This window comes from Parasteatoda tepidariorum, chromosome 5 (assembly GCF_982258835.1).
Source record: "Parasteatoda tepidariorum strain Cologne lab strain chromosome 5, Ptep-v5.0, whole genome shotgun sequence".
Taxonomy (NCBI): domain Eukaryota; kingdom Metazoa; phylum Arthropoda; class Arachnida; order Araneae; family Theridiidae; genus Parasteatoda; species Parasteatoda tepidariorum.
Window position 1 is genome coordinate 97,636,044 of NC_141759.1, and position 27,105 is coordinate 97,663,148.

The following is a 27,105-nucleotide window of genomic DNA, read 5'->3' on the forward strand; positions in this document are numbered from 1 at the left end:
ACAAATTATCAAATTAACCCTCTGCAAGCCCATTTTGTTGACCGTTGAATCATTTCCAAAATTGCCTTTTTTTTTTGCATATTTTAAATCTATATACAGGGTGCGTGGCCAAATCTCTCAACAAAAAATAAGCACCTTTTAAGTACTTTTAAAGCTCTCAAAAAACATTTTTAAGCACTATATACATTAACAAAATGCAGAATAATTTTCACTGCCCGGCCCGAGGCAGAGAGTTACACATGGGCAGAGAGTTACACATAAGAGTGCAATAATCTCACCGAACCCAGATCATAATCCGTGGTGAAAATCGACACGGTAAAGAAAAAAATCTCATTTTCGAAAAGGCAAAATTAAGCACTTTTTAAAGATACCCAATGAAAAAAAAAGCACCTCTAAGGGCTTTTAAAAAACGAAAATAAGCACCTTTAAGCACTTTTTAAAACGCTACGCAGCATGTACATATGTATGGGAAAATTAAAATATTTATTCCTTCTAGTAAAGATTTTTTATATAGATTTTCATCATGAGAAACTAAGCTGTCAGAAAAACCAAATTCAGATGTTATCTCAGAAAAGAAAAAAAAACTTATTTAAAATTACTTTTATATCAATTTTGCACCACTGCCTAAAACCTTGCAAGTTCATTGAATCATGATCAGATTCATCGTCATCTGGGAAGCAGTCAAAAAATATATATCACTATCTAAAATCACTTTCAGAATCTGATAAATACTCGGGAATATATACTCTGTCAATCGCTGGCCATTTCTGATTAGAAAAAGGCGGCATTCATAGTGAAGTTCAAGAGATAAATACCAAGTAAATTCAAATGCCGCAATTTAGTGAACGACTAACGACATCGGTTGGTCAAAATCTAAATTAAACGTCTAATACTGAATATAATTTATTTCACTGGTTAAACGATGAAAAGGTGGGATGCCGTTCCTCAATAAAGGAAGAAAAACACCAATATTTTAAAATTTTGGTTTATAATTTATTAGTACCAACGAGTGTTTATCATCTCTAAAATTGACACACTTTTCATTAGAGATATACGTTTTTCCAAAATCTTCCAGATACAACAAGGTTTTTCCAACTTTTTCAATTATAGAACATTTCAGAAAATAGTCAATCAAAATTGCACCGCTTAACTATTTATCGGATTAATTGTTATTTATCGAACAAAACTATTTTTTTCCATTAGTGTTCATCTTTTTATTCGAGTCTTAACATTTTTCATGCACTTTTAAAAAAATTCGCAAATTTACACCGCAACACCAAAGATGGTATTGCGACCTTTGATACATAAATTGAAAATGTAAATCCAATATTTAAATTTTGGATATATTAATACTTTAACTCAAAATTTATTTCAGCATTAGTTTCATGCTTTTTTCATTTTATATTTCAGCATTCTTTTTTTTCCTCCAATAAATATGTAGTAAAATTTTTTAAGTGTGCCGATTCTGAAATGATATTAATTCCATCACAGTCTAAAAATATAAATCATTGTAAACTTGCACGTAATATAAAATATGACTAACAGTTTTAAAATGTTTACAGCGATTTCATAATTTAAATTTTTAGCTTAACAGACCATAACTATCTAGACCCATATTATAATGAATAACTCTAAGATCGTTTAAAAGAAGAAAAAACTGACTCAATTGATTTTTAAAAGCTTTTTAACTCTCCTTAGTTGATGGAATCTTCACACCATGTGTCAAAATATTCTCTTTTGGTAAATCATAATTTATGCATTTGTGAAAAAAACTAAATGCGTGGAAAATATTTCTACTATTTCAAATTTAAATGTTCTTTAGCACTACAATAAAACTAAATGATTTTTAAACAAAAACTTACCTTTAAACTGAAACTTTTCAATTGGTAGTGAGGTTTTCAGGAAATGAGAAGAGGTATTCTCTAGTGAACAAGAAAATATATTTGGGGGGAAATTTGAATTCGCTTGTGGGAATCGTAGTAACAAGTATCCACATTTGTAAGTTTGTGCAATTATCACTTACCTCGTTTTCCTCCATAAAATAGAAGAAATCCAGTCCCGCAGTGGATAGATCATTAAGACACGGTTCCCAGCAGACTACCGAAGTCAAGCATCACTGGTTGCGGTCACAGTGTGTGGTGGGTGACCACTTTGATCAACCTGCACAAGAACCGAGGGTGTGCGGTATTGGTCCTCGTTAAACTGTTCTACCGTAAAGCGCTCGACATCGTGCGCAGGTCGCTACTGAAGTGGAGATGCCATTCCCTCTGCAGAGGATCAAAATTGTGATTGCATGTCTTCTGATCATCCTTAGAGATGTTTCCCATACCGTCGCCAATAGCCCATTGTGCAGCTCTAGTGCGACGTTAATGAACTACAACATTAGCAAAAGAAATCATTTGAATGTCCTCAGTCTGCTACTTTAACTATACTTATTTAACAATTCGAAAAAATAAATATTTATGCATCTCATCATCCAAACCAAAGGGCCTGTTTGGCCGAGCGGTCTCGCTGTTGTGAGAACGTAGCGGGTTCGAATCTCGCCATAACTGTGGCTGCATTATATACAGTATTAGACGTTTAGGAGCCCTTCTCTATAGCATGAGCTATTTGTTCTTCCATTTAATAAGGGATTATAATTAATCGTGCCTCGTAATAAACACACAATCCTTCATATGTATGTATAGTAATAAATAAATGAATGAAGAATTAATCTTCAACCATGAAAAAGCGGCCAGCTTTTTTTCAGCGCTCTATCTTTTAACGGTCACTCGAAAAAATCCCAGTCCCGCAGTGGAGTGATCGTTAAGACACGGTTCCCAGCAGATCACCGAGGTCAAGCTTCACTGACTGCGGTCAGTGTGCGGGTGGGTGACCACTAGGATCAGCCTGCGTAGGTACCGAGGGTGTGCGGTATTGATCCTCGTTAAACTGTTCTACCGTAAATGAACAACAACAACAACAAAAAATCCCACGTAATTATGACTCTGGCCAAATGACACGGACAGCACCCGAGCTTAACTACCACACTACAAGTCAGAGTAATTTATCTACGTCGCACTAGAGCTGCGCAATGGGCTATTGGCGACGGTCTGGGAAACATCCCTGAGGATGATCCGAAAACATGCCATCACAATTTTGATCCTCTGCAGAGGGGGTGGCACTCCTGCTTCGGTAGCCCAACGACCTGCACGCGAAGTCGAGCACTTTACGGTAGAACAGTTTAACGATGACCCATGCCGCACACTCTCGGTTCCTACGCAGACTGATCCAAGTGGTCACCCACCCGCACACTGACCGCAGCCAGTGATGCTTGACTTCGGTGATCTGCTGGGAACCGTGCCTTAACGATCACTCCACTGCGGGACTACTAGTGAAGGAGAACGAGAATTTGCGACGAAAATTTTCTTCCGCTGTATGGCGTCCTCTTAACCGTCTGATTCGCCGGAACTTTATAAAAGTACGCGGAGTACATAAAATAATGCACGATGTACAAAGCGTAATGAAAAAAAAAATGCGTACAATACACAAAAAAAAGAAAACGAAACATCCTGGATAACTTTTAATCTAAAGATCAGATTTTCGCGTACAAGGACTCAATCCTAAAGATTCGGGGTTGACAATCAATATGCTTGTTAGTTAGTTTAAACGATATTTTCAGTTACTAAAACAACTTTTTCAGAATAGCATACCCTTTTTTAAGGAAGATTATGATTTCCGACTCCCAAAATATAGGGGGTTGCCATAATGTGGGAAATACAATCCTAATAGTTTGATCAGGACAGCTGTCGCATATTTCGCCCTATCTTGAGAACTTTTTAAGCAAATTAAAAAAAAGTTTGGGCACAGTTAAAAATTTCGTTAATTCAAAGAAAATTGCACCAAAAAAAAATTATTTTTCATTAATTATTTAAAAATTTCGAAATGTAAGGTACATAAATATTTACATAATTTTAGAGAATGTTATTATATATGGCAAAAAAAAAAAACATAAATAAACGAAGTCGGTCCAATAGCTCCTGAAAAATTCAATTTTGAAAAATATTCTATTTAAAATTTGATGACTCAAAAACTGCTTTCCCGATTTCGTTTTTATGCCATAAAAAATAACATTGTTTAAAATGGTGTAAGAATGCGTTACCTTTCAATTGAAATTTATTCTACTATTATCAAATAAAATTAATTAAAATTTATTTTTAGTGTAGAATTATCCTTAGATAAACGAATTCCATTATTGTCTGGCAGTATTTTTATCTCGAAATATGAGGAATTAGGGAAAAGTAAAATTAACATTAAAGGTGTTTTAAATTTTAACAACTATCCAGACCAACTCTAGGGCCATTTCCGAGATTGCTGCTACCCCCCAAAATTATTAAGATAAAGAAATCGGTCAAAAAAATTCTTCATAGAAAGTACTTTTTAATGACTGATTTCGTAGCTTAAAATAACGTGTGCAGTAACTAATTAGAGTATTTCATTTAACCCCTCAATTTATTAAAATAAAATCTTAGTATGTGAAGATACGATCACTAAATCAAAAGTTATTTAAGGTGCTCAGATTATTTTCTCACTAAACATGCAATATGTTTCTTTTCTTTGATTAATATAAAAAAAAAATAGCATCTAAAGTCATTGATTATAAAAATTTAACAAGTCATACACAGTAAACAATAAGTAGAAAATAAGAAAGCCAATCATATTGCACCACATTTTTCAATAACATTAATAAATAACGCTTCTTATTAATAAAAAAGTTATTTATTGTTCCAGTTAACAAATAGGTAATATAATCGTGTATCACACATACCTCAAAATTTTCCCATATCATGGACCATATAAATTGACCAATTTGCCACATAAATTATAAGCAAATTGAAACTGTAAGTAAATTGAACCTCTGAAATAAATTGAAACTCTGCTGAACATAAAAGCAATTTTTTTTTTTTTTTTTTTTTTTTTACATTCTCAGTGCATCATGTGTTACAGGATCTTAACAGCTCACATTATTTAAAGAGTACCCTGTAAATTGAAAAACCACAGGGAAAAAAAAACTTACCGTTTGCAAATCTTTCAATAACAAACATTTTACTTTATTTTATAATCGTCGTTGAACAGTCGACCCATTTTTTGGGTTTGCGACTACTAATGTTCAACTCCCTAGCCTTGTAATTTTGAACCCAATCCAGAAGACAAAAGGAACACCTGGATCTAGTACTAGGAGAAATTTGCCTTCGTGGAGGACTTTTTGATGGAGCTAACCGCATTCGCGTTACATGGAAAGGAAGATCACGAGAACTTACCATGGTTAGCCTGACGGCAAGGGGACTCTAACCCATGATCCGACTACCACTAAGGATATTTCACGCCAGCACTGTGGGCGGTGCAAGCTGGGTGCGGAATTCGCATCGACTGGGATTCGAACCCGGTTCGCCGCATTGGAAGACGAACGCTCTATCGTCTGAGCCATTGCGGCTGCAATAACAAACATTATACTTTTTAACAATGGAGCATAATTTAAAACACGGGTAGCCTACAAGAGTACCATAAGTGCTACATATAGCTTTTTTTATGTTCAGCGCAACACTCAATTAAAATTAAAATAATAATAAATCGTTCCCCTTTTTTTTATTTATCTCTTTACAATTAAAATGAGCAGTGTAAAAAGGAGATACTTTGGGGCACTTTTTGAGAACTTACATTTAAATTGTAAATAGAGCTCTGATTATTTCGCGCAACTCTTTTTTAGTGTGGTAAGTAAAACTTTACTCTAAATGGTAAGAAATTAAAAAAATTTTTTTTTTCTTTCTGTTACAAAATTATTACTTTCAGTGAGGTACAATCAAAGAAATTTCTAGTCAGCAGTTGTATCTCGCAATGAAAGCTACACAGTGTTTGACATGCATACTACTAATGGTGAAATACTAAAACATTTGTTGTAAAATTAAGAACAATTATTAACTTTGCTTCAGGCTACTACTCTTTCCAATTATAAGTTGCCATGTAATTCTCAATATTTATGACGTTGCTCATTGCAACGTAAAGTTTGATGCAACATTTTTGAGAAAAACAACTACTCAACGAAACGTTTTGATTAGAATTTTTTCAAAAAAATACTTCAAAATATGAATTTTAAAATGTTTGTTAAAATACACTTAAGTAAATCAATTCCTTAATTGCTTAGATTTTTTTTTTTTTTTGCACGGCAATGTTGAAGTAAATTTTATTTTGTAATTTCTTACAAAATATGAACATATAAGTCAATTTGTTAAAATAATTCTTCATTCTTCAACAGAATTTGCTTTTAAATCATTGCAAAAAATACATCAATGTCATGTTTTCATAAACAAGCACCTTTCACCAGGCTCATCTTAGTGAGAAATACAGCACATCTTAGAAATAAATAACGAATATTTAAAAGATACCACAACTAAAAATAAAACTATTTACGCTGAAAAACCTAGTTAAGAAAACTTAACCTCAAAAGCCTCAGTTTAATTGGCAAAAATTCCTAGTTTCATAAAAATATACCCCTATAAAGCCACATTACAAAATTCAACTTGTCTGCAACTGAGTTTAATCATTATCAATGCATGGATTTAAAATTCATATTTTTAGTTTTTATAAGTACAAGTATGAACATTATATGATAGCTCTTTTACACAACTATGGTTTCTATTCAAGATCCTGAGAAATATAGTATAGAGTAGAGAAATTATTAAAAATAAAAAGTGAAAAACTGAGGATTTCAGATAAAACCTTTTTACAATGCAAGATTGGGAAATTTTGTTATCGGGCAGTAGTTAAAAAAGTCTACTTTTGAAAACATTTGGCCAATTTTCCAAAAATTTAAACTGTTAAAAAACATTTATTATAAAAAAAAGAAAATTTATTATTAATGTGAAGCAATTCTCAAAATAAGATAAACACATTCATTTTAAAAATGAAGAAAAACTTTACTGATCTCTCCAAACAGATTTATGTTAAATTTACTTCATAAAATAATGTCAATTAATAAAAGGTTTGAGTTTATGAATCAATAATGCAACATAAAATTTATGAGTGCAAACAAACATACAATTTATTAGCTTCAAATCAGATCCGAAATAATTGTACACATAATGATGGAATTATATTACTTGGTTTACTTTTAAATTTTATTATACATAAATTAAGAAAAAAAAAAGGAATAAGAACTTAACTTGAAATCAACTCAAAATTTTGATGAAATCAGTCTTTCTGAAATTTTGAATCAGAGTAAAATTGTCTGAATATTCCAGGGATGATTACAGCTTTTCTGAGTAGTAAATAAGTTTCAAGTACAAATTTTGGCATTCTTTAAGTTGCATCTTTGGCAAAAAATGTAGTGATCAAGAGGCAATTAGTAAAAAAAATTTCTAATGTGGTCGCTCTGTGTAGTGAATGTTAATTTTGTCTACATTTATATATATGAAAATTATAAAATAGAAGCTCTTTAGTGGTGTTATTTTTCAATATTATCAGAAATATATCAAAAATCTGAGACAAGATTGAGAAGAAAAAAAAAAAAAAAGAATGATAAAAAAGTGGAAAACTGAGGATCTGAGGGGGAAAAAAAGTAATGTTCATTTCATAAATTAAGATTGTTTCATATACTAATTATCTATAATTAGAAACAATAAACTATGTGTAGAAAACATTTAATGGTTTTATTTACATTTCACAAGTTCTCTCAGTCATAATTCAAAAAAGATATGCTTTTAAATTTATATAATACAAAACAAGCATCTTCATTAGGTCACACCTGCATTAGAACTCAGAAATTGACTTGCAAAACAATTTGTATAAAAGTGAGTTGCAGTTCATAAAGTATGAAACAAACACCACCAGTTCACACTTTCACAACTAAAGTCAGCACAAATTGTAGAAAGTAAGTTGTAATTCATACAGTACAGAACAAACACTTTCTTCTTAGTTCACAACTAAATTTAGCACTCTAAGTATTTATTATACAGAAGCGTATTTCACTTCATCGAAGGCTTTGCGAGCTTTCTTGAGCTCTTCATTCATAGTGAGCAGATCTTTCACACGGGCATACCTTCTCGGATCCTTACGCACTAGAAAAACTATATCTTCCACCTGAACTCGACCAGTTCTGCCTATCTCCATCGCTTTATGCGTCTGAAAATGTTTTGAAAACCGTATTAATAAATGCAAAATATCAACAGTGATTGTAATAAATATTTTATAATTATCCAATAATGCTTAACTTTAAATGTGTGAATTTTTATATTTTAATAATATGGATTTGTGTTTGGAAGCAAAAACAAATAGTATAAGAGTTTACCAAGACTAGGAAAAGAAGAAAAAAAAGGGGGGAGGTTTTGTGGCAGAGGAACTCATATTTTATTAAAGAATACCTTTGAGGATAAATACTAACCTCATAAAAATATTGAGTCATAAATGGTTTCATAAATATATTATTGAGTCATAAATGATTTAATAAAAACATTATTGAGTCATAAATGATTTCATAAATATATTATTGAGTCATAAGTGATTTAATAAATACATTATTATTCATTATAAAATATTTTATACAACAGAACTATAAATAAGATCGTTCTTTTAATAATAAAACTATCATAAAAAAATTGGCAAATTCTTAAAGATTGTGTGTAACTTTTCAACTTAAGGGCAGTCATTGATTGCCATCACTGCCTTTAGTTGCAAAATCCCAAGAAAAAAACAGAGTGAAAAGTGATACTCAGTATTGCTTTGCAGTACAGGAAAGAAAATTATCTAAAATCCTTTTTAAGTATTTAATTCTGGGTGCAAAAAAAAAATCAATAGAATGGAAAGAAAAAAAAACACATGCTATGTGCAGTAAATATTTTCAATATAATACGAATTTCATTTAAAAAATTAGCAACATTCTTTTATATCATAATGCTACATAACACAAACATTAGATAGCAAAAAAGAAGAAAAAATATGTGAAATAAATATATTAAAGAAATGAATTTGAAAATATTTAAGATTATTTTTCATGCAGCATTAATTAACAATATTATTATTTTATTTAATGCTGTTTTATTGGGTTCAATTTATTAAATGTAATACTGAAGTAATTTATGTTCTTAGCAATATAATATTATATAGCATTTTAAATAGGAAAAATGCTATATTTTCTGTCTGAATTGATTGTCTAAAATTGATAAAATAATTGCCCTTCAAAAACTCATAGCAGTAAAAGTGGAATGTGAGGAACAAAATTTCAATGATATAAAATTAAATTTCTTTTCGTAAATATATATACAGGGATAATAAGAACGAAGGCCCCAATTTGATCTGCACCATATGTAATAAATGTATTTCGTAAAAATGTACATACAATAAAAGGTAAAATAAGCAACTTTTAAAAAAATTGTCAAAAGATGGGATCGGATGCCCAATCGTTATCAGCGTTAGCAGTAACAACTAAAATTTAGTGCCACCTCAATAACACCTTATAAAATGGTAGATTGATCTCACCTCTGCCGTAAAAAAATGCAGTCTTGCCTTGGCTACCATGAACCCAAGACTTTCCCTTATGGAGGTTCGTAAAAGTTAGGTCTCCACGTATAATGACCATGACAGATTTGAAAGTCAATATCATAGCTGCTATCACTATTATTGATACAGACAGCCTTCACAAAAATTACATCTCAGACTCAATATATGCTGTATAACAATATGAGCATATATGGAATATTTGTGAGGAGTGTGTTTAAAATTTGTTCTATGAAATTGGGATCCATAAAAAACTTACCCACTCCATATTAATTAAATATGAAATACAGTAAATCTGTAAAATCATGGTACGTTTTTTATTAGTCAATGAACACTATGACTTTGACAGTTTAAGAAGAGTGTGTCCAAAGGACATGTTAAAGTACATTGTACTTGAATTGACAAAACTTAATTAGTAAATTATCTCAATAAGCCACTTTGTAAACTGTAACTTGTTAGCATCTGACTTAAATCTTTAAAAAGTTAAATCTAAGATTAATTTCATTATTTTAAAATAGTATAAAACATTTGTAATAAGAACAATTTTCAGTCAGGTTATTTTTAAACACACAGGGTACCTGCTACATTTTAGATTTCCAAATTCATGACTAATTCCATGAATTTTCTATGACCTTATAAAGTTATTATTTTCTCAAAAAAAAAAAAAAAAAAAAAAAACTCAACAATAAATTTAAAAAAGCATTGTAATACCAGTAATTGAAATGATAGGTATAACTAAAACTTTTATACTCTGCATCTTCATATTTATAGATTTCAAATTTAAAAAACAGAGTAAAGAAAGAGCTGAAGCAATAAAATAGCTGAAAAAAGTACAAAAGCAAATAATTTCTAGCTGCAGAATTATATTCTAAATATATTTTTCTTGTTCATCCGAAAGGAAAGAAATAACCCCTAATTTTTCTGTTCTCATTTCGAAATAAAAAAAATTCGACAATTACTGGCATGCTTCAGCTAGAATTTTAAATTGATAAAACAAAAAATTAATAAATAATAACAAAAATTCTGAAATCACAGAAGTTTAAAAGATAATTTGCTCTATAAATTTCATTTTTTCTTTCATTTTTTGAAAGAACACCATAATTTTTAAAGAACATGATAAAAACATTTTATATTTTAATAAAATATGACTGTGAGCGTGGATTTTGTTACTAATCCAGATATTCGGTTCACCATGAAATTAAGGGGGGGGGAGTAAATTCCATTTTGAAAATTAGACTTCTGGACGACCTAAATCCGTGAATTTCCATGAAATTTTTTTTTTTTTTTAAAATAGTTAAAATCATGACAAATTTTGAAAATGATGAATGAGGCCATGACAAATTTTGTTCAATACCGAAATTCATGACTTTCCAGGTGCACAGATGCCCTGTACATAGAAGAAAATAAAACATAAAATCCTAATAAAAAAATTAGAAAAAGAAAATGATAAAAAGAAAAAAAATTGAACCCAAAGAAGAATCAATTGCCTAATAGCATTCTAAAGATAAATTTTTAAAAATTTTCTTTCAAAAATAGTGAAAACAATTAAAAAGTGTGTGAAATTATTAGAATCACCTCATGAAATTTAATTTTAAAAAAATATAGCATTTGAAGCAAAATATTATAAAGAACATAAACCATTTTCGTATAAATTATGTTGATGCGAAATACTACAAGAAAATCATACTTTATATTATGATCCCATTTTCCTTTATTTTCTTTTTTAGCATGTTGTTTAAATAAAAGAATAAAATATGTTTAACACTTTTAAAAGACACAAAAAACTTATAAGTCAAAATATTAATTCTCCAAATTAAAATAACCTAAGAAAAGTAAAACTGCAATACAAAATTTTAATAAGTATTATTTTATAGTTTGAAATGATAGTTGAGAGTGAAAAGATAAGAATTCAATGAAACAAACAATTTGATGATAATAAACAACAATTGATGATAATAAAAATTCTAAAAGAAATGCATCTCGTTAACAATAAACTGATACATAATCTCAAAGATTTAAATAAATCAATTAAATATACTATTTAGAATAAAAAAAATATTAATCTCATTCCGGATCAATCTTCAATTTTTTATTTCTAGATTTCTCGATAGTTGACATCCCTAAACTGCGTTAATGACAAAGAGTTGAAAATCAGGAAAAGTTACTAGTTCAAAGGATCAATAACTTAAGTTTGTATTCATTTTTACTTCTTTTGTGACCCAATTGGATTTTGTTAAAAAATACTTATTTATAAAACAAAATAAATTTTACAACTAAAGAGAATTAAAATGTTATCATTACATATTAATAAACAAGTTCAATGTAACATATATATTAAACATAGATCATTATATTGATTATTGAGAGTAAAATTAAATCATCAAAGTGAAGTTAAATTACAAGTATGTGTAACATTAAAAATTATGATAAAAAGAAACAATTGTTTTGAATGAAATCCTAACCAAAACATGAAAAGCAAAATCCGTAAACTATTATTCAATTTACAAATTAGTTGATCAAGGAAACTACTGATGGTAGTTTGAGACAAATTTGAGAATTCTCTGATCAACAGACCACCTTTAATTTTGAATGCTGCAATCAATTATTTTATTAATTATTCTTTTATTAATATATTTAGAAGAAAAATCTTACAAAATTTAGAACTTTGCTTTTACACAGGGTTCATAGTAGTTCATTTTTAGTGAAAAAATTATTTTACTTCGTTCTCTGTTTATTCTACTTTATTATTTTTTTTTTCATTGCTATACTTATAGATATTTTGTGGAATAATAAAAATATATGCAGCTGCAAACACTCTTCAAAGTCAGTTATAAAAAAAAAAATTCTTCTAAGAAAATATAAATAGACAATAAAAGTTGGCGTGCGGTAGTTGACTTAGAATTAGTTTAACACTATGTCAATAAAATAAGTTTGTATCTACTATAAGCACATATGTTACAACACTTTTGAGAAAAAAGTTAAATCTAAACTAAACTAAAAAATAAACATTCAGTTATTTCATTTTCAGCTATACAATTCTTTTGTTAGTTATTTCAAGATGTCATTACTTTGAACTCATCAAATTGAAACAATCCATACTAAGAGAATATTGAAGATTTCATATTCTGTTTATAAAATTGTATTTTGATAAACATTTGTCTTAAATCAGAACTTACTTCATAAATAAAGTGTTTCACTAACCCCAAATGCAACTTGACATTTTTTAAGAAAATTTCTCCCTTTAACAAGTTTACCTTATTAAAAATTGTGTGATTAATGAATTGTTAATTGGATTAAAATCATTTGATTTGAATAGATTGAAAGATCAATTCAAATTTTTTGGATTCTGTGGATTTGTGCAACAGTGGTGTCTCAAGCCCTCATGGTAAAACCAGATATTGCTGCAAGGGCAGAAGAAAATAATAACTTTTTTTCTTAAAACTTTAAAGTTTAAATGAAACTCAAGATGCAGCTTACCTCAATTCACTGTCATTCTCTTTCATCACTATTTTAATTCATATAAATCATGAATCATTTCATTTTGTAGTTTACCTTGTAGTTGTTTTGTAGTTTTTCATTTTGTTGTTTCACCTTGTAGTTTAGAAACAATAAATGTTTTATACAGATTTAAAAAAGGTGGCCCATAATGAAAGGTAAGTGGAAACCTTCCATTACTTTTAACTTATATTGAAAAACAAGAATTAATTAGATTGAACAAGTGGCATGCCTGTTTAATTGAAAAATCATGTCTCAATTAAATTGATGTGGGTCACATATTGATTTATCACAACATCTTTATCATCATACAGCAAACAAAATTGTCTGTAGTATTTAAATAAATAAAAGCCTGGTTTATTATGCTCCTCAGTTAGTCATTTACATTGGCTAAAAGACACAGGGTTCCCACTCTTTTAACAAAGCATAAATTAAGTACTTTTAAGGACTTCCTTAAAAAAAATTAAGGACTTTTTTTTGAAAAATTGAGGACCTTAAAAACAGTATGATCGTTAATCATCGAATATACATATACCACCAGTGACAGTGCCAATTATTTACCTTTCTTAAAAAAAGAAACAATCATGTAAAATTATGTTTGAAAAGATTTGTAATTTTCAAACTAATGTGTTTTTTATAAGTTCTAGGTGAAACATATAAATAAAAAGGCCTAAAACAATTTTTAAAAGGTATTAACACGCTGAAAAATGATAAGGTTCCAGAAAATTGATAAGGTTGTTTATTTAACAAATACTGATAAATTATTTATTTTTTCATCATTTATTGATATTTACTTGTAATATTTCTTCATCATCATCTATCATTCTTATTGTTATTCTCTACTATAATTATGATTTGATATTTTTTTCTATCAAAACTGAAAGTGGTAATCTTTCATTATAAAAAAAAATCTTGTAATATCACCTTATCAGGAAAGGTTTTGTAAAAAAATATTGAATAATTTTATGAAAAATACATTGAAAACAGTATATAACTTAACCCCATTTTCAAATTATTACTAAACAGCAAATGTGTTATAGTTACTTTTATGATGAGCTTTACATAAAATTTTTTCCAGCTAAAACTGCTATTAGGAATTAACTTAACACAATATTACTACACAAAAAAACAAAAAAAAAAAGAACTAATTTCAAAGCAGCCAAAAATTGAATAAATAACAACAAAAAAAAAAGTTTATTAAGTTGCAATGTTAACTGAATAAAATGATTATTAAAATTTAAGCCTGAATTTTATTCCAATGGACATTAATAACAAAAAGTTTGGAATCCTTTAATTCAGTAGATTTAAGTTTTCATGTAACAACCAGCTGATCCTAAAGAAATAAAAATAATAGTTGAAAATCTAAAGTTTAAAAATTTTTTTTACATTGCAACAAAACAAGTTATAAATATTTAACTTTCTTATTAGAAGCAAATTTTTTGAATCCTGTTTAATTTTTAGCACAATCATGAATTTAAAAAAAAATTTACTACTTTATATAAATTTAAAGTAACTTATTACGCACTGAAATATACAAATTTATTTAATTCTTCAAGATTTTTGGAAATAGTTTCCGTTATGGATTCCAGTTCAAAAATTGCTTCTGATACTTCTTTTCTCAGGGTTTTACTTCATTCCTGCCAGATGTGTTATCAGTAGAACTAAATTTCTTGAATTCTATCGATATTGAAGGTCAGTGTGAATCTTCTACTTAGGTACTTTAGAACTGCCCCCCCCCCCCCGAAAAAAAAGCACTATCTCTTCCACCTCCTCCATACTCTATTCTTTTGTTTTAGAATGCTTCATTCTCCTCATTCTAGGCAAAAGGCAGATTATATTACTGAAAGGACATGCTTTATTCCTATTGCCTGTAGCCTACACACACATCTCTTCTTGTCTCTCTAAAATGCTCTACCCTCAATGCTTAAATTATTTTTTTGTTTTAAAAAAGTGAATTGAAAAAGTACACCTAGCAACTACAGTCATGCTAAAAAACAAAGGACATTTAAAAACCTTGTACCAAAATTAAGCACTTTTAAGGGCACTTATTTTCCAAAACAAAAATTAAGCAGTTTTAAAGCACTTTAAGGACTGTGGGAACCCTGTAATAATCCTAAATAATTGCTCTTAGCATTATCAATTTAAAATGATTACGATTGAAAGAATAAAATTATACTCATATTAAAGTATCAGAACAGTACTAAGATTTTAGAAAACGAAGTAAAATAATGAAATAAAATAAATGAAGTATAATAAATAGAATTTTTAAGAAATATTTTGTGTATGAAATAACTATTAATAATAAATTGGTATCGGAATTTCAAAAATTATTCATGTCATACTAACGCATCAAAATTAACATAACCAACAATCAAAATTATCATAACACAATACTATTAGTATCAAAATAATGTCTTAACAAGCTTGCATATTGCATTAACTATATAGACACCATAAAAATTATTATATTATTATATAATGAGCAAAACATTACAATAAAATGAAGGCACTATCAACTGTAAAATAATGCTTCTTACTGTTATTTAAAACTGCAAATGTACAAAAAGTAACAATCAAATAAGGGAATTTCACAAAATATACAAATATAAAAAATACATAGACACCATAAAAAATGATTATATAATTTCTTAATTAGCATAACAGTACTATGAAATCCAGGAATTATGATCAATAAAGTAACACTCAATGTTATTATTGAAAACTTTATGTACAAAATGTAATACTCAAATATGCATACACTTTGACTTTAAACCCTGAACAACAGTGAACAATGAAAGTGAAACAATGACAGTGAACAACCCTGAACAATGAAAGTATTTTCACTACCCATCCGGAAAATTTATAAAATTTAATTATAATTATAAAATTTAATAATAGATATTAAAAAAAATAAGAGTGTGCAAAATAATGAAAAAATATTTGCCTGCATATACACATTATTTAATACAGAAAGTAAAAGCACCAAACAGCATTGGTTCTTTCAGGGTTATGACATAGAATTCCTGAATAACTAGAAACTAAAAAATAAAAGCTATAATAAAGCTCACATCTCCCAAAACCTAAATTACAGAAGAAAATGGGTAAAATAAGTTTATACCTAAATTTTAGTACCCAAATTTCCAGATTTTATCAGATGTTTATTGAAAATTTGACCATAGTTTTAGATGATATATAGCATCAGAAAAATACAGTTTTCTTTTTTTTTAAATTTGTCTTGCCAAATTGTGGATTTAAAAAAAAAAAAAAATTTGTCTTGCCAAACTGTGGATTAAAAAAAATAAAAATATTGCAGGCCTACAAAATTTTCAAAAGAAGAAAATTAAAATAAATAAAAAATTTTCCTGATATTCAGAACTAAAGTCACTCTAAAAAAAATAATAAACCGACATATAAAGGGGTATAAGACTCTGCCGACATAGTCATTTTGTTGAACAACAACATCCTAATATTGTATTTGTTGTAGCTGATGCTATAGATAAATAAGAAATATTTATTAAAGCCAAAATTGAAAATAGTGTGAAGATAATTATTATTATAATTATTGACCAAATAAAATTTCTTTAATTATTCACATGAATAAAATCTGTTTCGATGATTAATTACAACTGTTTATTAATATTCAATGGTATTGGTATTCACATACATTACACTTACAATTTTTCATAAACTTAATAAATTCAACAAATAATTAAAAAAAAAAAATTTTATACTTACGATTTCAGTAATGAATTCTATAACTAAATCTTCCAAAAGATCAACAGACTCTGTATAGGGATTTTGGTCATCTCCAAATCCATACATCATGCAACGCACTAAAATATAAATGTTTGTAAAATATAAATGTTTGCTTAAAAAAGGAAACTTTTAATAATTGTAAAAATAAGAAAATAAAATGCACACATTTTTAAAAGTTATTTTTGCAAATTTCCTAAAAAATAAAATTTTATCAAACCAACAAGGTATTTAAAAAAAAAGAAAAAAAAATAGATTGAGCACACATGGTGTAATTCATAACTTATCTAAAAGAATAAAAATCACATATATTTAAAATTAAATGTATAGAATATACAAAATTTTTCCCGTAACATTATTTTAAAGAGAGGAAAAAATTTAAGTTTCTTATGTTTTATGAAGTAAAAACACGATATTTTTAAAACATTGCAGCATACTTTATTAATTTAAAATAATCACTATCAGTACAAAAATAATATTTTTTTCACAATTTTATTTCTGTGTTCCTATAAAAAGCATTGAAGTAGATTTTAAAAATTGAAAAAAAAAGTGGAACATTTTTAAAAAAAAGCCAATTTTCATAAAAGATAAAAAATATTTTTGTCAAGGCTGTTTTTGTTAGACTGTTTATTGTTTTATGAAATGCTTTTATGTGAATAAGATACTATTTTTAAAACTACTGTGAGCTTGCAGCAGTATTTGGAAATTGGCCTAAAACGCAAATATGGAGAAAAGCCACCGTTTAGAGAAAATGAAAAGCATTAGTGGTCTAATTTTTCAACGTTTACAAAATTAATGCAATGCTGCATTATTTGAGCTCATTAAATTAGAAAAAAGATTAAAATAAGGCATTGATTTTTAAATTCTTCCTGAAGGTAGGAAAATGTCACCCAAATAGACTATTTTTAAAACAGTTTAATAACTTATAAAATATTTAAGTTATTTGTCCATTCTAAAGCCCAGATAATTCTTCACAGCAAGATGACATATATAGTTGCTTTTTTATTTTCCATGCTGACAGAGTTTTGAAAAATCATGTAAACTGCATTGAATAACAGTTAAGAAAGATTGCTTGCAATTTATATATTATACAACCTATTTAAACTAATTGGGAAACCAATGAATCTGAAAAATTACGTAAAAAAAATTTCAAGTTTATTACAATTAAATAACATTTAATTTCAACTATCATGACATAGTTTCTTTTGAAAATGAAAATTTTTATTTTAATTTAATTTCTAATTATTTTTTGATTAGCAGATAAAGGTTAGAGGCTACAGACCACTATTTACAAGTTTATATGCAGATTTTTACATGCAATCTATGCTACTTATGAGACTCCTAATAATTTCAAACACTAACTCCAATAGATTAAAGATTCCCAAAAAATGTTCACTACTTCTACAAACAAAATATTTTGAAATAAACTGTACAACAAACTATGACTAATGCAGCATTTTACACAGAACTTTTAAAACATACAGATTTAAGTAACATTAAATACACTAACACATCACACTAGCATTTTTTAAAAACAAAAATTTTGAGTACTAAAGTTGAGATACAAATAATTAAGCATGCATAATTTATTAAACAAAATAAGACATTACAACAGCATTTTTTAAAAGCAAAAATGTTGAGACATATAAAATATTTAAAGTTTAAATAAAATCAAACTTACATTCTTTTGAAAATAAACGTTTCTTCTTATCACCAGTCTGTGGTTCCTGACTCTCTTGTAAATCATCTTCAAACTATTAAAGAGTTTATAAATTTGTATTACGCATTCAATGCACAAAACCATATAACTATTATTTTTAAGATAATTAACAGAGATAACATTTCACATAGAATATAAGATTCAAAAATGAAAATATTATAAAAAAAGCGAACGTTTTCTTCCCCTCTATAGTTATTTGTCTCTTAGATCAGGGCTGTCTAACTGCAAAGAGCCCACCGGCCAGAATTCGGGTCACTGATCACCTGGCGGGCTGCAGTTTGAAAAAGTTGAACAACAACCTCTCAGTGTTTTCACTACAGCGCAAGAATCTCGAATATTATTTTCTTTTCTCGCTATAAAAAGTTATTAAAGCGAGAAGATCGCGCACTCTATTAATCAATTTCAAAATGCGAAAATTTTGGAAAAAATTTCGTATTTTGCCATTTTGAATAAAATCCTTTCACTTTTCTTCCTTGATCTTTCATTATTTTGAACATCGTTCCTTGTTATCTAGCTTCCCTATTTACCAGTATTGTTCAGAACTGGTGCAAACAGCAAAACAACACTCCCCCGAACCACGGAACCCCTTTCAGAACACATTTCTCTGCAACCACGTGCTCACCATAGGTAAGGTTTCTTCATGTAAGACGTTTACATTTCTTGTGCATGAATGTAAGATGGACAAATACCTTGTTAAGGCGACATCTTCTACTCCGTAACGGACAAATGAAAATGAAGCAAATGTTGGTAGAAATGGTTAAAACGAAACAAATACGGAAATATAATAGCTGATGAAAAAGTAGATATAGAACATTTTACATATGATGATGCAACAAAAATATTCAATTAGAAGATGTTAAAAATGTATTATAATTAAAGAAATAATTTTTTTCCAAGTCTATTCGTGTTTTTTTCAATTTTAAGACATCTCACTTAACTTTTTGAAATCTCACCCTGTTTTTGAAGAAGGGTGAGAAATTCTCTCCCATTTTTTATCTGTAATGAAAACACTGCCTCTTATACAATAACAATTAATAGTTGAACTATTAATTATAAAACAATGGAACAGAAGGATTATAAAACAATTTGCTTACATTTTAATGGGAAAACAGAGGCTGATCAGCCTGAATAAGAAGTTGGCGGGCCGCCAGTTGGACAGCCCTGTCTAAGATAATATAAATCGGAAACTGAGACATATTAGAGAAAACAAACCACTCACTCCAAAAAAGTTCTAAAAAGCAAATGAGCCATTTTTACTAGTCACCCAAGTGGACACTTGCAGGGGTCTGTTTAGGTTTTTCTGAAAGGTACCTATTTTGTGAAAATTTTGGCATAATTTGTGAAAAATTAAAAATTATATTAAAAAGTCAGCACAAAAACATGGTAAAAATATAGATTTATCGTTTTTTAAGGGATACAAAAATAAAATTTTAAGAAAAAGTATTTTGTGAAACTACCGTTTTTCCAAAGTTGAATTTGTGAAACTACCGTTTTACCTAAAATTGAATTTGTGAAGGTACCGCTAAACGGTAGTAAATTCGGCCTGGACAGATCCCTGACTTGGGGACTAGTAGTAGGAGCTGGTTGGGTTTTCGAAGAAGTTTCTTATTCTTAACATATCAATTAAAAAGATTTATACAGCTGGATTTCTTCATTTGAAAAATAATTTAATACCTGAGCTGAGCACTTTAAGATACATATTACAAATAGTATGCTTTTTCTAAAAGTAAAATTTGTTATACTTTATTCAGACACTAAAAGAATTAAAAGATAGTAAAAATCAGAAGTCATGGGTTCAATTAGAAGTCATGGGTTTGATTCCTAGCGGTGACACATGTATAATTATTTTGCACTATCTTTTGAAGCATGTTGTAAACTTATATAAATCAAATACTAAACATTTATTTTACAGTTATTTGTTAATTTATATTTTTTCATTTCAAATTTATAGTTATATATTTGAATAAATAGTTTAAATTTTAATTTTCATAAAAATAAATTAAATTAAACAATTTTATGCTTTTATTAATTAGGAACTATGATATATTTTAACTTCAAACTGTCGTGACTTTTAATGAAATGATAAAAATTTGTATTCTAGATTTCTTTCCATTATAAATGATTTAAAACTCGGAACAATTTTAATTCTTCTCATATGCCATGATTAACTTAATTAAACTTCTTTATTGAGCTAAAATTTAAACTTTACTAAAATTCAGAAATTTAAAAAAAAATTCAATTTTGGAAAAAAATCTATCCTAATCAAATGAAGAAAAAAGAACAGTGTTTTCACTATAGCGCGAGAATCTCGCATATTTTTTCTTTTCTCGCATTAAAAAATTATTACCGCGAGAAATTCGCGCATTCTATAAACCAATTTCAAAATTCGCGAATTTCTCGCATTTTGAAAAAAATTTCTCATTGCGCCATTTAGAATAAAATCTGTTTCACTTTTCTTCCTGGATCTTTCATTATTTTCAGCATCTGCCCCATTATCTAGCTTCCCTGTTTACCAGTATTGTTCAGAATCTTTAAGAACTACAGAACACCATCCCTCCGAACCTCTTTCAGAATGCATTTCTCTGCAACCACGTGTTTACTGTAGGTAAGGTTTCTTCATGTAAGACGTTCAAATTTTTTGCTCATTAATGTAAGATGGACAAATACCTTGTAAAGCCAATATCTTCTACTCCGAAATGGACAAATGAAAATAAAACAAATGTGGGTAGAAACGATCAAAACGAAACAAATACGCATTTGAGCAACCTAATGAGAATAGCTGATGAAAAAGTAGATGTAGAACATTTTCCATATGATCATGCAGCAAAAATATTCAATGCTTTAAAAATTAGAAGATGTTAGAAATGCATTATAATTAAAGAAATGATTTTTTTTCTCAAGTGTCTGTTTTTTTTTTTTAATTTTTGAAATCTCACTTAACTTTTTGAAATCTCACCCTGTTTTTGAGAAAGGGTGAGAAATTCTCATCCATTTTTTTTCTGAGATGAAAACACTGGAACTATGATATATTTTAACTTCAAACTGTCGTGACTTTTAATAAAGTGATAAAAATTTGTATTCCAGATTTCTTTTCATTATAAATGATTTAAAACAACTCGGAACAATTTTAATTCTTCTCATATGCTATGATTAACTTAATTAAACTTCTTTATCGAGCTAAAATTTAAACTTTACTAAAATTCTGAAATTTCAAAAAAAATTCAATTTCGGAAAAAAATCTATCCCAATCAAATGAAGAAAAAATATCTATCTGTTAATTTATTATTACTAGGAAAGTTTCAGCTATTTAGCTAGCTGTAATCATTCCAAGTTAAAAATAGAATTATTAAAATTGAAATTACTTTTTATACTTAAAATTACTAAAAAACTATAATATTTTATGTTTCACAATTGCCACTAGATAGCATCATCACTATGAGGAAGCTTTTTCTTCCCATACCCCTCTTATGTTTGAAATAAAATTTGGTACACATAAACAATAATCCGAAGTATCTAAGAGAAGCTTTCTTTTACCTAACTCAATTATAATTGTTGTAAATAAATTCTTCAATAACTAGTTAAAATCTTGTAGTTAACCTACAAATGCTTTAAAATATAATGCTTAAAACAGAAGTTCAAAATATTATGTCTCAAATTGATATACAACAACATTAAAAAAAACTGCTAAGCTAAAACTTAAACGATACTACCTGATCGAAATCTTCATTCCCTGCCATGATCAAATCGGAAAAAAAGTATTCTTAAATTAACTATAGATAAATATTAAATAAAATGTCCTAAAATATTAAATTACGCTAAATCTTCCCAATTTGAACTTTTCTGTTTACTTTTCCTTTACAATAAATAAGCTGAACTAGATCAGTAACTTAACGGTTACAGTCAATTAGAACAAGGGCAGCAAGATGATAGCATTACCTATGGCTTGTTTTTACTGCATATGAGCTACACATATGACTTGTTCTTACTGAATGCGATGATTGCCGTCTATAGAGAAGATTGATAGGTGTAATTTTCACGGAAGATTATATTTCCTCGGAGCTCCTAACAATCGAAGGAATAGGGATATGAAAATTACCTCTTTTTAACTTCACATTTCTACACAAAGGGAAAGCCTGTAAACTTGCACTTTCGACCCAATTTTGTTATTTTCGATCACAACGCTTGAATACGCCATCTGGGGAGAAGACTAGTTACGTGTTTTGCCCCCCTTTCCTTCTCCTCTTTTTAGTAGCATAGAAACGTACTACAGTATTGTCCCCTTTCTTAGTATTTTTCGTATTTAATTGTCAGAAATATGTTTTAGAATTTCCAAGATGCTTTTTTTTTAGAACTATGTTCAATGCAGTTTTGAGTTCCATATAATTTCCCAACATATAAGTTTTTAATCTATTTGAAAATCAAGACTCAAACTAAAGTACTTCCCCTACTATTACTTTCAACACTAATAGTGAAAGCATGCGAAGTATTGCGCATTTATAGAGATTTTTGCTCTACGCCCCTTGATCGATAACCTATCCGATTGCGATTTATACTTCCCTCCCAGCAATCGGATGTCATTGACCTGAAAGTGTAGTGCTCTAATTAGGGCAACTCACCGAAACTCAGCTGGTTTACTGTCTTTTACTTCAGTAAAACTTGCAGGCATATTTTTTTTTTCATCTGAAGAAAAAACCTAAATTACATAAACACTACGCTTGAACAAAAACTAAAAAAAAAAAATTCCCTCCTAATTTTAATGTCACTTCGTCGTGACAGTTAAATAAGCAGCAATAACAGCATTTATCATCAAGAATGCAATGATCATTGAACTAACGCCCCCGATCCAATGGTCATTGGACAAGCGACATTTAACTTTTGCACTGCAAAATGAAAAATATATACTTCCTATATGACGTAAGCTAAGAGGATTAGATGCTAAGGAATTATTCTATAGGAGTTGAAATTTACAGGTTTCTTACATTTCTTTACAAATTTTGTAATATTGCTGTCCTCAGTTCTAGAATTGTTTTCAAGGAATTCTTTGCCATCTTAACTATTCACTGCGAATTCTTTTTTGTGTTTGTTGAAAAATTATAAATTAATACTTTGGGCATCAGATAGCCCATAATTTATAAAATTCAGTCACTAAATTATAAGTAACACGCATTTTTACAGCGCAAGGCATAGAATAAAACGAATAATAATAAGAAATGTTCCAAAACAATTTGTCGATGTTTTTTTGTCACTTTCACTCCACGCGATATACTGTATTTGCCTACGCTAATGCATAACTAATGGGGGAGCTTAACAATTTAAAACATGTTGTGTGCTAAAGTGTATTATTTATATTTATGTCGATTGTTTATTTATGTATTACTTGCTCTCGTGCGAAAGAATAATCTGTGATACAACCTTACATTATGTTGTAATATTGTCATTGCGTTAGTAAAAACAAACGAATGTTTTTAATTTTCTTATTTCTGAAAGCTTTTACATATTGCACAATATTCAACATTTAAAAAAATATTTACATTGAAATAACGTTAATTTCTTATAAAGGTCAAATTGAACCCAAATAGCGGTTTTAGGTAAGTTCAAAGTCCTGTTATTTTAATGTTAATACAATAAAGCAATTCTGCAATAAAAAAAAGAAAAAATATAGCTAAAAATTTACCTTTTTGTTTACATAAATTCTACGAAAGATCATGGTCGGGATAGCCTGGTTGGTAGGACGTTGTGCTGATGTTCGTGAAAACGTGAGTTCGAATCCCATCGGTTTGAATTCCCGTGTATTAAATGGTGACTGGTGAATGCTAAATCTGCAGAGTTCATAAAGTCCTCCAAGTTCCAATAGCAAAGCATTACCTCTGGTGATCTGAATAGGAGATTAATCGTTCTCTCGTTCAGGTCAAAATTACGATTTGTGGATTAATGAATGAAGTATGTTTGAGTCCTCCCTGTAAAAAGGGGTGTGAAGTCGTATTCTTGGCCATAGATGGGTGCCATTGAAAAAAAACTCACCATCTTGCCTAAAAAAATGCTGGTATTACTTTGTCGCGTATGTGACAACAACAACGAGAGATCATTCTGGGTTTCAAACCCGCACCTTGGGATCAGAAGTTTTGCTCTTACCATGAGATCGTATTCCTGGATTATTTCTCTGGGTTTGCATGGGTGTACGAACGACTGCATTATGTCTCATTTTATGTGGCCCTAATTCGTCTATATTTTTCTAGCTTGAAGTGGTAGTTAGGTACTTTATAACTAAATATCTGGAGCATCAGTATATCAGTATACTAAATATCTGGAGACTTATGGAGTATCAGTCACCATTTACTACATGGGAGTCTTCGGCCGGCTGGGATTGAACCCACGAACTCTTTCGACATGGGCCCAGCGCTTTACCAACCAGATTATCCCGGCCTGTAGAGACACGTTGAAAAATGTACGACAATATCTTGTGTTCTTCGCATATATATGGCTTATATTTTGTTTTTATAATAACCTAATTTTCAAACTTGTCCCCATGTATAATAGGTGATTTTAATAGGCCAAAGTAGGAAAAAATTGCAGAGGCAGGTGTCGCCTGGTAAGTAAGGAGTCGGGCCAAAGTTCAAGAGGTCATGAGTTTGATCCCCTTCGACCAAAGACTCTCCTTGAAAGAAACGGTGACTGGTGCACGTGAAATCAGTCAGGGTCCCAAAGTCCTCCAATTTCCCGGACCAAATCTCTGGGGATACTGAATAAGATATTGATCGTGCTCTGGTTCAGATCAAAATTGTGATCTGCAGGTGGATAGATGGAGTGTCAATGAGTCCTCCCTGTAAAACGCGCTGTGACTTATGTGTGAGGCAGAAGTAGAATTCTTGACCATAGATGGCGCCACTGGAAAACAAGAGAAGCGCAACCCTTTGCCTTAAAATATGCTTGTCAGTATTGACAAGCGGCAATTAAAACAACTATACGAACAAATTACAGAAGAATTAGTTGGGTTAAACGTTATCAAAAAGCATCAAATATTGTCCCATTCCCCTTTATTCGCAAAAATTAAGTAAATCATAAGTCCCTCCCATGACTACGCAGAAAACTTTCACCCCCTTACGTTTTCTTTTAACTGTAGAAATATAATCTTAGAATTTAATTCAAACAAAAGATGCAATTTTGCATGAAGCAAAATTCACGTTTCAATTCATTTAATAAAATTTTGAGTAGAATATTCTTTAAAAAGTCTTAGGTATTTTCCCTCTGGGTTCAAACTTCTTGATCTCTAAAATTCTTCTAATACATTTTTTACCCCACTGATACAACATTTGTTCCAAATTTAAAATTTTTCCGTGCGTAATGTTTTCGTCACATTTATTTCATGGAATTTTGAGAAAAATAGAGAGATTTTAATATCTTGCTCATACCCCTTCTCTCCTTGCAAGCAAAAATAAGCAAATCACAAATCCTATCTTCTCATTAAGAGGACACCATACTGGGGAAGAAAATTTTCGTCCCGAATTCTCTTTCTCCTTCATTACAAATTTAAAATTTGAAATGTAGAAAAATTAAGTGCAGACAAACCTTGAGTAAGCCATGATGCTTAAAATATAGAAAAGAAAATTTCAAAATATACAAATGAAAATAAATTATGAGATAACTTAGGGTTACGCAGCGGAGAAGTTCTCTTCTAATAATTTATAAGTATTTTAATATTTTGAAGTACTTTTTTCAGCAATTGAAACTTTATGACTTACTCTAGATTTGCCAGGACTTGCTTTTTCTTTATTTTAAATTAGTAATTAGAAAGAGAATTTGCGACGAAAATTTTCTTTCCCGGAATGGCATCCTCTTAAGGTGTTTATATATTATATATAATATTCATTTTGTCTACGGATTTTCTTGTTTACTTTTATGGAAAAACTTGTCCTTGATTGGTAAAACACCGTTGTAACTGCATATTTTCTTTGTAACCTTTTCGGGAAAAACTTGTTCTGTTATATGGCCAAAAGCTGTTGAAGGTACGGATTTCTTTCATAATTTTTACGTCAAATACTAGTTTTTGTTTGGGTTAATACCGTTGTGACTACGGATTTACTTTGTAACTTTTACGGAAAAAACTTGCACGCATATGGGAAAAAGCTGTTGAAGTTACGGATTTGCTTCGTGAATTTTACGGAAAAAACTTGTAACCATATGGTAAAAAGTGGTTGAAGTTGCAGATTTACTTCATGAATTTTACGGAAGAAACTTGTACCCATATGGTAAAGCGCCGTTGAAGTTACAGGTTTACTTCGTGAATTTTACGGAAAAAACTTGTACCCATATGGTTAAAACATGTTGAAGTTTCGGATTTACTTCATGAATTTTACGATAAAAACTTGTACCCATATGGTAAAAGGCCGTTGAAGTTACGGATTAACTTTGTGAATTTTAGTCCCGCAGTGGACTGATCGTTAAGACACGGTTCCCAGCAGATCACCGAAGTCAAGCATCACTGGTTGGGGTCAGTGTGCGGGTGGGTGACCACTTGGATCAGTCTGCGTAGGGACCGAGGGTGTGCGGTATTGGTCCTCGTCAAACTGTTCTACCGTAAAGTGCTCGACTTCGCGTGCAGGTCGTTGAGC

At 29.5% G+C, this 27,105-nt stretch overlaps 1 protein-coding gene across 1 annotated transcript; it reads right to left on the reverse strand.

Annotated features, from left to right (window-relative positions):
* Window positions 1-7,660: 7,660 nt before the first annotated feature.
* On the reverse strand, window positions 7,661-22,383 carry Taf13 (TATA-box binding protein associated factor 13). The gene is made up of 4 exons (XM_016074458.4): window positions 22,207-22,383; window positions 18,458-18,530; window positions 16,759-16,856; window positions 7,661-8,157 (listed from the first exon to the last, which is right to left on the reverse strand). Exons 1-4 carry the CDS (start codon window positions 22,231-22,233, stop codon window positions 7,984-7,986), a joined length of 372 nt encoding a protein of 123 aa, XP_015929944.1. The 5' UTR covers window positions 22,234-22,383; the 3' UTR covers window positions 7,661-7,983.
* Between the last annotated feature and the right edge of the window lie 4,722 nt (window positions 22,384-27,105).